The sequence below is a fragment of the Lonchura striata genome, chromosome 7, assembly GCF_050655825.1.
Source record: "Lonchura striata isolate lonStrDom1 chromosome 7, ASM5065582v1, whole genome shotgun sequence".
Taxonomy (NCBI): domain Eukaryota; kingdom Metazoa; phylum Chordata; class Aves; order Passeriformes; family Estrildidae; genus Lonchura; species Lonchura striata.
The window spans coordinates 35,534,228-35,548,432 of record NC_140709.1 but is presented as its reverse complement, the minus strand read 5'-3'; the positions used below and the strand labels follow the sequence as shown (position 1 = coordinate 35,548,432).

At 40.1% G+C, this 14,205-nt stretch overlaps 1 protein-coding gene across 1 annotated transcript in view; it reads left to right on the top strand.

Moving 5' to 3' along the window:
- Positions 1-14,205, top strand: part of BARD1 (BRCA1 associated RING domain 1) — a 40,985-nt gene that overhangs the window by 23,508 nt on the left and 3,272 nt on the right. Inside the window, exons 7-9 of the mRNA XM_021537209.4 lie at positions 3,444-3,552; positions 5,085-5,220; positions 6,224-6,316. Of these exons, the coding sequence (XP_021392884.3) occupies positions 3,444-3,552; positions 5,085-5,220; positions 6,224-6,316 (338 nt within the window). The remainder of the gene's footprint in view (positions 1-3,443; positions 3,553-5,084; positions 5,221-6,223; positions 6,317-14,205) is intronic.

Sequence of the window (14,205 nt, the reverse complement as noted above, 5' to 3'; positions counted from 1 at the left end):
TACTTTCTAAATGCTTTCATTCAAATGGGCTGTCTTTACAGTTCTTCATGCACAGTAAGTTTAGCATTAGTAAAAACTGTTGTCATGCACTATTTTTTAGGTGTAGTGATTGTGAGTCTGACTCTGAACAAACCTGTGGGAATGCTTAGGGCTAGACCATGGTCCTCAATTATGAATGGCATGGGGACAAAAATTACTATAACCTGCAGTCATTCCAGGAGTCATTAGACCCATGGCACTGATGTAATTTTGTCTCCTTATTCTGAGTCAAGATAGTGCAGGTCTTTGCTGCCTAAGTAGAAGACATTGTGTTGAACTTCCTGCTGACATTAGGTTAATTAAAATCCTGTCTCTGTTTGGATATCTCAGATGGTCTTTCTGGCTACACAGATTAGGGTTTTTTTCCCTCTGTCAGGTTCAGGAAAGGTTTCTACTTAGCACATCCTCAAAATCCAGGTGCTGCCTGGAGAGCTCTGAGCCACTCAGATTTCCACATGGGAGTTGGTGGTCTGGAAGTTAAGAGACCTGGCTGCAGGATTTCCATTCACTCCTGAACTCTTTTGTGGGGCTGGGGCAAAACTTGGTTTGTGGAGCTGCTTAAAACTCCTGATTACAAAGAATTACAAAGTATTATTTCATGGAAAATCATACTCAGAAGATTTGGTTGAGTTGCTCTTCACTGGGGTCCTCTTTGTTTTCAGCACAGCCATCTCAACTCCTGGATTGGATTTGTTCCAGCTGTAACAGCCCCCTACTTGTTGACTGGCTAACAGGAGGCTGCTTGCACCCAAATGTACATATGACTCTGGAATGTTTAAAAAAAAAACTTCCAGAAGGCCCACTTGCCTTCTGGTATAAAGAAGGATGCCTTTGGGGACCTTGTATTCCAGCTTAAGCACTTCTCTCTAGCAGAAACAATTTTGTCTTCCTGTTGAGTGTGGAACTTATCATGTGCACTGGACCCATTCCCAGCAAACCCAGATTTGTAGGAGGAGCACACAGAGTTATTGGTATTTCTGAAAACACTGTTTGTGTGTTAGGGTGGATGTAATATGCATGTCTAATTTGGTTTTGAATACTGGGTAAAAATTCATCTTAGAACAAAGTGAATTGTTTCCCTTCTTCAGCTGGGTTGGATAAAGATGGATGTGAACACCATTTCCCTAAAGCTTCTGTTTCCCATTCCTCTGCCTTACTAAAAAACTACAAATATAGTTTTCATCCTTTCTCTTTGAAAAGTAAATTACAGCGCTATCATACTTGAAAATCTGTTGTTAGGATGTGTTCCTGGGATTGGTTTTTATTATGTAAACCCTCTTTTCTCCTCTTTCAGCTACCTTTCACAGTCTCCTTAAGCTCAACAATCTGTTTAGTTGCAAATATTCTAGACTCTTAAACCATCTCTTGTGCTGGTGTTCCTTTTTCAGACCTCAGCTCCAAAGATTGTCACAATTTAACTATGCCACCTTAACATGCAACAAATAGCCCTTCATTCTTCAATGCTGAATAATGATGGGCCAGCATATCACAATACTCTAGTAAGAAGCAGCTGAAGCTTAAAACTGTAGGAGAAAACTGTAAGTGAATACAGAAGAAGGAGCTGGAGCTGGTATTTGTACAGTTCAATTGGCAAAAAATGTTCTGTATTTAACTGGTCTGTGTATTTTTCTATGGTAAGTATTCATGAGTTTTTTCCAACAGTCAAGAACCTTACTGTGCCTTTGGAGGGAAAAGCACTCCCAAATCTCTACTACTGACATGCAGGGATTCCCTCCCTCTGCTTAGCTCACAGTGAAAGGTCAGCCAACTAGTCTAAAGGTGACTTTTGGGGTGTTTGATGATATGTTTATATATTTCCCCTCCTCTCTGGATGCATTGTTCAAAGGAACTTTATCTTGCAGCAGTTTGAGTTGAATATTGGCCTTATTTAAAGAAAGGGCAAGAGCTACCCTGATGATGCATGACAAAGGAGGAACAGCATGACAATATTTAATGGGCTGCAACTCCCAGGCCTGGGCAGGGATTTAACCAACTGTCTTTCAGCTGCAGAGTTTGTATTATGCCTGCACTGTGCTCATTAGTAGCACAGAAGAGCTTGGGATGGTAATAGTGTAAAATACCATCCCGGGCTCTTCTGTGGGGGATTTGTGTGGATTGTTGTTTTCCCCAGGGGCTGTGTTAGTGAGCAGTGCTCAGCCAGGGGTACAGAAGGGTGCTGGGGTCAGACTCATCTTTCAGCTTAGTGCTGGCCAAAGCCTCCTAGTTAAGTCAGAGTGGAGACTTAATAATTTGAGCTGCTCTTTGGGCTGGATTGGGTTATGGTCTTGTGTGGAATTCCCTGTAAAGCTTCCTGGATTCCTACTCTGAACAGAAATGTGTGGCCAAGAGAGAGCTCTTCAAAGCAGCAGTGGTCCTGTGACCTCTTTAAATGTTTCATTGTTTGATGGCTAAGCTTTCCAGGTTTCAGACTCTTGAGTCAGAGCTTAGTTCTCATGACAAGCTTCCCCTCCATAACGAGCTCTTATTGTGCCTTTGGAGAGCCAGAGCTGCCTGAGGTGGGCAGAAGAGGATCAGCTGCAACAGCCATTATTCCCACAAAGGGCAAAGCAAGTAGAATATTTCCCCAGAGTGCTGGCAGAGGCTCCTGTTTGCTAATGGCAATGATGCCTGTTCTGCAATTTCAGGCTTTCATCCCCTCACTACTGTCCTGCAGCAGCAAAGCTGTGTGAAGAAGAAATTGAAGCCATGGCTGAGTTTGATGTGTTTATAGCAATCAGCTCTGTCTGAGGAGTGCTAAAAGAGGAAATCAGTCTGGAAGCACAACTAATAACTATGAGGTGCCACCTGCAAATCAATAGCTTTGAACAAAATTGGCAAACCAACTAAAATCTGACTGAATTGGCTATAATGTGTTCTGTGGAACAGTACACTGATGGAAAATGAGATGTACACTCAGATTTTGGAAGTGCAAGGGTGCTGTGGTTCCCAAGTAGGAAGCAGATAGCTTTTCCCATAAAAGCACTACCACATCAAGCTCCCATGTTTAATACACTACAGAGAGTCTTCTGACATGTCTTTTATGGCAAATGGATAAGCCAAAAATACATTTCTTGGTTATATGACTGCAATGAAAGATTAAAGCTGAAATTTCTGGGTCTTGCAAATGATATCAAAGTGCATCTTGAGACAGTTTAATAGGGACTGTGGTTTATTTAACTGAACATTCTGCTCTGAACATCCCTTACTCCTCAGCCGAATGCAACAGCTTGTAATTCAGTATCCATCTGTCTTGGATGCAATTCTTACTTGAAGCTTTGTGCTTTTAGCTGAAATTACATATTAATAAGAAAGTGGGAGGGAAAGCTACCCAGCTAATATGCCTGGTTAGTTAAGAATCAAGTCACATTTTATTTACTTATACCCATCTGTGCTTGTTTTGCCAGTAATATATTTGGTCTGCGGCCTGTGGACTATGCAGAAAGCAAAAAGATGAAATCTGTGCTAATGTTGCCACTGAAGAATGAATCATTTTCACTTAACCAGCCCTCTGAGGTAAATGTCTGTGTGGGTTTGATTTTGTGTTTTGCTTTTCAACAAAACAACAAGCCATGAGTTCTTCCTTTATATATTGAAGGCTTGGATGTAAATACAGTACATCGCCTCCCTTACAGGGAGATTTAAAATAGGCTGGGAAGCTGTCTTGGACAGTGTTTCTAGGATGTATGTGGAACACTGACAAGCTATGAAGTTCTGTGTTACAGCTTTATGTGGGAAGACAAAAGATGTTTCTTGTAATGTGATTTTATTATAGGAGAACGAGCCTGTGTTATTCCTCAAGTATCAGTGCTTGAACTTTGCTATTGATGTTGTTTTTTTGCATATCTAAATTTGTTCTGCTTTCCAAACTGTCTGCAGGCAGCAGCAGTCTTTGTTCCATGTGCTTTTTGTGTGCCTTTAGGAGGCTGTTTCATTATCATCCTTTGTCCAACAATGGAAATATCAGCTTAGCAGTAGGACATAGCTTTTGGGAGATTGTTCTGGGGTTTTTGTTTTTCTCTTCCTTCGGACAAAGACTTCTCAGGACTTGTAACCAGAATCAGGTACTCAGATTTTAGAAGTTACTGTGTTATGAAATGCTCTGTGCTTCCTAATGGAGGAGGATTAAGCTGACCTGGTTGACAAGAGCAGCTGATATCTACTCCAGCCCCTACAGCCTGCAATGATCCTTCCTAATTGAGGTCACAAGGTACCCAGTGGCCAAAAGTAAACTGTTGCACCTAAACCAGGACTTACGTGGCTGTTCCTTCCACCTGCAGCAAATGCAAGATGTAGCTCATCTGTGCCAGACAAACCATTTTGGTATTTGCATTTGTTTTGGGGTGAGTGTGTGCGCCATGGAATGACTGCTGGCTCACATGGATGACTTGATCCAGAGCCTGAGGCTGTGGGGTAACTGGATCTCAAAGGTGTGTTTGTGCTATGGAATCTGGAGGACTTGGCAAAATCGAGAAGCTGAAGTATCCTACCCTTGTCAGCATAAAGATCCTCTTACCTTGCATTAATACTCCCCACATCAAAAATCCCAACTTAAGCACTGGTTCCTTACAGGGCAAAGTGTTAGGGACTTTTACTAAAATGAAATGCAGATATTAAATAGGTTATTCAATACTCCAATACTCAATATATGGTGTTAATATTTTGCTAAAAGTAGGAGGTTCTACTACATAATTGGGAATTTTATTCTCTTTCAACACTGCAGTCTGCTAGGCTGTTTACACAGTGTTTAACCAGCTCTATGTGTGCACCCCAGTGTCTTGAAAAAGCACCAAAGAGGGCAAGAGAGGAAAAACTGATCCATGAGGTCTTTTGGTACTTTGCATAAGCTAAATGAAGTACCCCTGAAGCTTTTTACTTGTGGAGCTGATTTGTTACATGGAGATTTATTCATGGACCCTGTTCACTCAGCTTGCTATGAATTGTGTTTCAAAATGCTTATTCTTGAAAAAGAAAGCTGTCCAGTAAATAAGTTGCTTTCCTTATGTTCCCAAATACTCAGCTTATTGCAGAATTTTCTGTTCACGCAGGCACTGAGCTCCAGCCAGCCAAGAAATGGACCCCTTGGTATACTGGGGAGCAATCTTAGTGTGGAGCAGCAGAAATTGCTGAACAAATTAGCAACAGTCTTGAAGGCCCAGAGGTGCACTGAATTTAATAGCAGAGGTATGGAGTCTTGTTGAAATGTCTCTGTCCAAATATAAGTTACTACAGTTCTGCACTTTATCGTTTAAGATACTACCTGCAACAGGGCTTTTTATCACTCCTGGGAGGTGCAGTTTCTGAAATCCCTGAGTTGTAGCTGCAGTGGAGTGATGGTGTGTTTTGCATGTAAACACATATAAAGCTTGTCTGGCTATCAAGGCAGGAAGTTTCTGGGGGAGCCACAGTTTGGCAGTTTATTGTCTGTTATTTAAAATCCCAAAGTCTCCTCAGAGACCTCTTCTCTTTACACCCCTTTTACCAACTATAAGGTCTCTGCTTGTGTGAGACATCTTGTAAAGATTTTATTCCCCAGAAGTGAACCTTGGGCAGGTGAGCCTTGAGAAAAAAGCATGGCATTGGTTGAAAGTTTGTTTTCTCACATGCTACCTTACTTCAGATTTTGTTCTTCATTAAGATTGGTGAACCCAAATTATGGAGATTGGTGGAGTTCCTTTCCCCTCATTGAGGACAGGAATATTATCCTAATCCCTCCTGTTTTTCTTTGGAGTGCTTGTGAACAAAATGCTAAGGTAATTTCCCCCACCATCTTTCACTTCTGGATTACCACTCCTGAATTTGGAGTGGAGTTCCGTTAGCTTTGTATTAAAGCAGTGAGATCCTGTAGTAAGATTCCTGTCAGAGTTAAATATAACTCTAAAAGGATTGGGAAAAAAAATGCTATCCTATAAACTGGAGACTCATCTGAAGATTTAAGTGTTAGTGTAGAACTATAAAACCATGAGTTTCCTTTTTCACAGCAAGTGTATGTTGAAACCCACAAAATTTCTAATAGCTCTTCTACTAACTCGGATCATAGTCTCAAAAATCACCTCCTTGTGCTAGAAAGAGTGGCTGATAAATTATTATAGTCTGCTTGTTCTTTAAATAATGATTGATTTCTTTTCAGCCAGGCATGGTTCTGATTTTTGTGCTTTTAGTTTTACTGATGTAATCTTTCTCCTAGTAACTCATCTTGTTATCCCTGATGTTCCAATGCCAACTACTGTCAAATGCATGATGGCTGTTCTGACTGGATGTTGGGTCCTCAAGTTTGAATGTAAGTATTAAATATGTGGCACTCCTTGGGGTTTTTAAGCAGAAATTGTAGATGGAATTCTAGAGAAACTTTTTTTTTCCAACAACTGCCCTAATAGCAATGCTATCTTGACACAAAATGCAAGGGATTGTTTTCAAATCTCATGAATTACTAGAAATTTAGTTGCATATATTTGCTTAACTTTAACTACTACTTCCTTAGTAAATGAGTGCACTTCATCATTAGTTGTGTTGGATAGATCATAGCCTAAGTATCAGTAGGGAGTGACTTTTTTCATTGCTACATTAAGACTGATTTGGAAGATACCCTGGGAGAGAAGGAAGGGTTTTATTGAATTGTAGGATGTGTTATGAGCAGTTTGCATTGAAATTGAGAGGAGACTTTAGCTTGTGTGGTATATGTGCTCAAGGCCTGTGGGAAGTGAGCTTATGTTTACATACAAGCTGAGATCCATTGGAGGTTGTACCTTCTAACCCAAGTTAGCATGCAAATCATGTTTTATGCAGTCTGTAATTTGTGTTTTTACAGTGCTTCCTTTTTTTATACAGCTGTTCTGTGAACTTAGACCCCAAATTTTGAGTTTATTTATTTATTCTGATGTATTTCTTAGTATCTGCTTACACAGTAGTTGCTAAACCCATCTTCTTCCCCTTGACCTTTATGGCTAAATCCCTTTAGCTAATAAGTACACTACAAATGAGTTAATTACCCATGGAAAACGTACAGATTTCATTCCAGTTTTCTACTGTGTGACTAAACATCAGAACATCAGGATTCTTTAATGGCCTGGACACTAATGTTTATGGAGACACTGTGCAAAGCTTCAGAGGCTGCAAACTAAAGCACAGCATCAGGTTGGATGCTGGACTCAGGGTGTTAATTTGGCTTCCAGGCAGTTTGTTCCATGCTTTTTTTTTCCCAAGAGTGAAGACCCTGTTTCTGTGGTGAATCCCTTGTCAGATTCTTGGCTTCACTCAGCCCAGAGTGAATACATTCTATCCCTACATGCTTCCTTTATTTCATTTCATCTTCCTGATAGTCAGATGCTTGGAAAACTTCAGAGTAGTAGGGAGTTTTCATTAGTGAGACCTGAATTTAAATCTTCATGGAAGAACTTTCATATTTAGAAGTGATTGGAAAAGGAAAAAAAATGAAATAGTCCAGGGGTTATTCAGGGAATATTTTTATGGGTTTTTTTTCACAGTTGAGTTTTATGTTGTTGGTTCTGATTAATACAATCCTGACTGCTAATGCTCCAGCTTAGTAAGCAACATACTACTTAAAAGCAAGTGATTCTCCTCCCTAGTGGGAAATGTTAGCAATAACTCATGGGGTCTGATGCAGCTAAGTGCCTGTAATTAACAGCACCACTCCATCTGTTCCCACCAGTCTGTTATCAGTCTTCTTCAGAGTCATTACAAGTTAAAGATTGTTATAACAAATAATGGGACTCCTGCTGACGGAACATTTGTCTAGGAAAAAGAGGTCCCTGCTTTTCCTTTTCATTACCATTTATTGTGGCTTTTTGACTTCTATTTGGATAAGTTTCCTTAAATGTGATGCAAATAAACTTCCAAAAGTAAGTGCATTTTCTAGTTATATAATAAATTTAAGTTGTTGTTTACAGTTCGCTGTTCTAAACTATTCACATGAAGTGAATTCATGTTGAAAAAATTCACTAAAATATTTGAAAAAACAAAGCTCAGTGAGGCACTTAATGAAATGCTGACTATGCATAAGGGAGTGTTTGAATTTTTTGTACTACAAGGTAAACTGCATTTGACTGTTATCCCTAAAGTTATATTTATAGCCTACCCATTATACCACTTCTTAAAAAACATCACAAGCTTGCAAAAACAGTATTTCATTTGAAAGTCTCTTATGTTAACTCTTCTGTTACAGCAGGCTGTGAATCTTTCTCTCATAAAAAGCAGTTTCCTTCTCTTGGGTGCTTCTGTGACACTCCTGTTTCCATGTATCCATACACACAGGTCCAGCATCCTTTCATTTTGGTAGAGAGGTAATGTGGAATTTTCCAGCAGAGTTTGAGCTGAGTGCTGGAGAGCCAAGATTTAAGTATGTATCCTGAGTTTTGGGGTTGCCTTTTGTCCTCAGGTGGGAGATCAGGATGAAAGGATGTTGCCACTGAGCAATATTAGATCTTCACAGAAGAAAAACTTCATGTTACCAGTTGCATTTCCACCTTTTCTGTATATAGCACACTGTCAGCAGTACATCCACTTCCAAGGCAGCACAGAATTTAATGGAGGCAGTGTTGCCACAGTGCTCCTTGCCCTTGGCCATATCTTTCACTGGTTTCATTATTTTATTGCCTTTATTATTTCTGGGATGGTAATAGGGCACGAAGTGGCGAGTCATTATCCTTCTGCAAGTGGGCTGAGACAAAGATTCAAGTATCACTGTATTTCCTCTAAGCTTTATGTGGAGCATAGAACAGTGTAATTAAAACCAGCATAAGTCTTTAATAGCTTTTCAGCTTGTTTTTTTTTCTTAAAGTTATTGTCATCTGTTAAAGCAGGGAATGAAAAATGATCTCAGTAACGATATGCATTGAAACAAGCTTGTGTCACTCCTGGCAGTGAAATGTCTGGGAGAATTCTAAGCATCTGATTGCTCATTCCTTCCTCTGCTTTCCTTACCTGAAAGCAGGAGCAATGATTAAGCTCTGATCATTATAAGGAGGCAGAAAAAACTGCTTTTCCTGTAAGGACTCACAACAACAGGGAGTTGACTGGAAGAGCTAGGGGACTGCATGACTGACATTTCAAGGTGAAAACATCTTTCTGAATTTTCTATGCCCATCCTTGTTTAGGCTGTTAGAGCAGAGGAGTGCAAAGCTGCTTGAGCTGACTGCTCCTCAGGCTGGACTGTCTCTCTTACATGCAAAAACATCTTTTAGGTTACTGGCTGATTCTCAGCAAAGCCATCCCTCCTTGAAACACCCAAAACTTTTGATCACTGGCGTTCCATACTCTTTTTGTACATGGAAACTTCCTTCAGCTGCTTCCTACAAAAGGACTCGCAGCTCTGAGAAGCTTTAGAACTCTCCAAAGTGCAGCTTCTGGTTGTACTGGGTGTGCAGCAGAGGGCAGTGCTTCAAACCAGCAGGGACTGAACTTCTGAACTCCCACAGTGTCTGCACCTGCTGGAAAGGAGCTCACAGTTTTACACTGTGAAGCTGCTGGGGTTTGCAGAGGAGAAAATGGGAGTGAGAATATCTTCAATGTGGTGTCTGCAGAGATTGGAAGTGGGCTGGTTTGAAATAAGGTCTAGAAGAAAAGGAAAACTTGGTCTTTCCAAAGCTTCCTCTGTTCTGTGTCATCTAGATACTCAGTTTTCCATAGTTGTGGAGGCTTTATTCTAGCTCACTTCTAGTTTGAAGAAAACATGGCATTAAGGAAGCCTTTGTAAGGAAGAGGATAGGAAATACAACCTCACTCATTAAAAAGCCTGTGATGAGATCCAGAGGATGAACTCCTAGGGGAATCTAACCTTCCTTGGGAAGGGCTACCTCCAGGCATGCTGATCACTCTAGAAAGCTGCTGTGGCCAGCAGTGTTTCATTCCAAAGAAGAGAAGACACCTGGGGCTCCAGTTTTCAAATCACATGCTTCCAGCTTCTGGGAATGTTTCAGGACTTTCTAAGCATCTGTTCCATCCTGTTCAATAAATACCACCTGGATTAACTTGTAAGCTACCATTCTTAAGCAGATGCACTTCATTCTCTGCAGATCTTGTCATTTGCATGTGATGAGCAAACAGACTGCTCTTGTTTCATCAATGAGATCTCTACCTCACTCCATGGAAATCTGTGTGTCTGAAGTCAGTTTATAAGCATATAAGAGACTGTAAAAATTCTTTGCTGTAGCAGAGGCCAACAATGCTGTTTATGAAAACATATTGAAGCCAGCCATGCCAAATTCCTCTAAAGCTTTCTCTCAGTCCAGATTTCTTCCTTTCCTAGGGAAAAAAAATCCCACCAGGCTTTTACTCAATCTGTATGTAAGTTTTAAAATGCAGTGTAGACTGAGCTAAGGAATTATCAGTTGCACTCTACTAGATCTTGGATGTGTAGTATTTAATCTTCTTTGTTGCTATCATGTATTCCTAAATTACTTTTAGCCATTCTAAGAGATTTTTGGGACTAACCCCTGCTCTTTGCTTTATTAATGCAAATCCAACAAAACTTCACTAAGACTAATTGAGTTACTGAGAGATACCCTTGGGTATCTGTGGGTGATTACAACTTGTCCTTGGCAACCAGGTTTTTTTGTACTTCATTCTCTTCAAATTGTTTTTGCTGATGCAGTTAGTTTCATTACAAACCAATAAGACTTACATGAATAAGGATTAGAGGGCTCTGATCTTAAATTTTACAAATCATGATTTCTTTTATTTCCAGTACTAGCAGCTGCACTTGTATCAAAGGTCAATTAGAGTGGACACCCTGCTAACCTGCTTGTCCTTAGATCTCAAAGGTGAGAAGGCAGGGGCAGCTGCTCAGTGAGGTAATCAGGATCAGTGTAAGTAGTGATGCTTTGCTCATTTTGTTAATCAGGGGGAAAAAATGAGCAGTGCTTTGTGTGCCAAATGTCGTGGCACCAAGCTAAATGTGGATGCATTAAGCTAAAACTTCTTTCTGCCATGTTTTCTAGGGATTTCAATGCAGGCTTGAGTTCTGCTAAAATTTGGTGCAAATGACCTTGTTTATACCTAAAACTTGAAGGTGTGAAATCAGCTCTTTAAGAGGCTCCGGAGCTTGTGATGTTCTGTGTTTTTAGGGCAGAGCTCTGCATGACCCCTGTGCCCATGGGATCTGGCCTGACAATGGTCTAATGTCAGGCCAGCTTTCTCCATCAGTGCTTTCACACTGACCTTGGCACTGCAAGGCAGCTGTGCTCCATGAGAATTGAAATGCCACTTGCATCCCTACAAGTCTTGCTCTTTTGTGGGTGATTGATCCAGCTACTGAGATGAAACTAAAGGGCCATTAACATGTAGTTGTAATAATCACCCTCTTCTCTTCAAGAACATGGATAAACCTGAACAACGTCAAACTTAGATGGTCCAGAGCTCTTCTTGGCAGTAGTATTAAGGAGTAAATCAAGATTGGCCAGGATCCTGTGCAAGTTGAATGGTGTTATACTAAAACAGGACAGACTAGATTTTTAGTTGGACTTGTTGGTCAAGAATGCATGGACTGTGAATGTGTGGAGGAAAACAACATAACACTGATCCTTGCCTCCTCCTAAAATTCCTAAAATTTTGTCTTCTCAAAAGTAAGTTTAGGTTCCCTTCCATTTTCAGAAACCTTTTTTAGGGCTGTCTTTGTCCTTCTGAGATTCAGTCCTGTTTTGAACATTTTTCTGCATAAGTACTTAAGGTGTCTATCTCACTTTCAGAAGGGAGATGTCATCCTGGTCATTTTTTAAATTAAGATAATAGCAATTCTTTTTTTTCAGTCCATTCATTTGACCAGTGCCTTGGCATCAGGTTCTCACTAGTGGCTTTTCAGTGTAGTGCTAGAGAAATGGGAGTCTGATCTCAGGAGGTTGGGGAGTCAATTAAATAAACATGGCTCCTGTTTGAAATCAAAGGGGAATTTTCACTTAAGTGATGAAAGGTCAAAAGAGCTTCTGGAAAACTTCCTGTAAAAGTAGCAGACTGATATTCCTGTGAGTAAAGTATAGTTTTATTTCCTTTTTTATGTCCACTTAATGAGGATGATACTGAGTTGGATGAAGAGACCATTAAAAGGGAACTGTCTTGTTATCCAGTCACTTATACATGTTAGCAGTTTTAGAATTAATACCTGCTGAAGGAAAAGACCTGGACTATACTGAATGGACTCAGCACTCAATTTTCACAGAAAATAAAACCTCTAGCAGTAAAAAACCCCCAACAACACCAAAAAAAAAAAAAAAAACACAAAGGAAAAAAACCAAAACAAGCTGGAAGGGTCTGCAGTGTGCTCTTCTGTTTGTATCCCTACTCTCAAGTGTGAAATTGGGCTATTACTGTTTTTAGCACAAGCTCATTTTGTGGTTGGTCATACAGTCTCCTGGAAGAATGGTGAAACTTGTACATTCCTGCTGCTTCCAAATAGCACCATAACAAAACCAGAGCTGGTTATGCTGTTTTGGAGAGCCTCACTTGGGCTATTGCATCCAACAGGATTCACTGTACCTGAAAATGATAATGGAGATGTAGAGATCTACAAGCATGTGGTGTCTTGACACAGTTTTGTGTGGAGGGGGAGTGAAAAACAGGAGAATAACCTTTTGTTTAGACAAATTAATATGGAATTAGGTGTAAAACCAGCTTGAGCCCTCTGTCATTTTATCTCAAATATGAGAACAGGGGCATGTTTCCCTTTTGTTTCTTTTTTTTTTGTTCTGATGCTTGACTTCCTTAGTTCTTTAATACAAACTCTGCAGCATGCAGGAGTCATTGAGGAGAAAGGTGCCAGTTGGCAACAAATCAGTCTGACCAAAATCTGCAGTTAAAGGCCATACTGGTCTCCATCACTTACATTATTTTGCTTTCCTTCTTTTAGTCAGGAATTCTTTCTCCATGGATAGATAATCCTTGACTGTTCCCCTCAGTGTTGTAAGCACCTTCCTCAAACACTGGTTGCTGCTGACACCTGTGTGGCAGAGCAAGTTCTCCCTCTAGATCTTGTATGAAAATACGTTCACTAATTGAAAATGTACTGTTTTTCCATCACCAAAAAAACCTATAGGGTCTGTTGCTCCATGAAGGAGTGTGCATGCAGGCCTAGCTGTCTCCTCTTGAAATATTTATATCAAGAAAAAATACCTGGGCACTGAGAATTTATGCTCTTGGCTGTTTATGCTATGTGGAAAACATCCTCTGTGTCACAAACCTGTTGAAGTTACTGAGAGTGCTGATCATGCAGACTTGGCTGTTTGCAGTTTCTCCAGGAAACAGATGTCTGCCTTGTGGTTCTTGTGGGCACAGGGAGAACAGGATACAGGTGGAAGAGTCTCTCTTTTGGCCCTCTTGGAGGATTGTAATTACGTGTGACAAGGAACTCTGAGGCTGTCAGCTCCTCGGAGGAACTGGCAGTGTGAAATGGACTGACGTGTGCATGCAAGACAGACCTCACTGATTTTCCATTCTGTGACATCAACACTCCTCTGACATTAGTCACTTCCCTGACTTCATTTGTTGTTTTCCAGGCAAGCAGCAGTTCAGAAAGACATTGTAGTCTTTTGTATTAATTCAGACTTTTATTACTTTTGTATTGCATTTGCTTCATTTACTGATGCTGGCAGTGGATGCTCAATTTGTGATGCAGTTATTGTATAAAAACCTCATCTCTGTGGTGAGAGTCCTTGAAATCGAGCTTTTGATGGTGGATTGAAATAAAACATGCTCTTAATGAATGGACAGTTCCATTGTTAAGATTAGACGAGACTTCTTCCTTTATGGTAAGTGGCACCCATTAATATCTGTATTTCCTTAGAGGGAAAAACCAGCAGTGTAAGTAGAGGCACATTGACACAAGAAGTCTTGTTGAATTGTGGTGATTTAAAATAAATAAATAAAATGTGAAATAGCTTTTAGATTTATTTCTGAGTTATGAGTACTGAAATTAACTTATCAGTATTCATTGCTGTTATCAATAATGAATATGTAAGTTGCCTTTCTGGAAAATCCATTACTAGGTTTGCCCTTCTCGTTCACGTTAATTTTCCTTGAAGGAATGAACAAGTGCAAATAATCAATCTGATACTTGTACAGGGAGGGAGATATTTGCTGCAGCATTCAGCCAATTGTAATTTTCTGTAGGGGTTTTTCTTTTTTGATATAAGCACATTGAAGGACTTCTACTACCTAAAATGT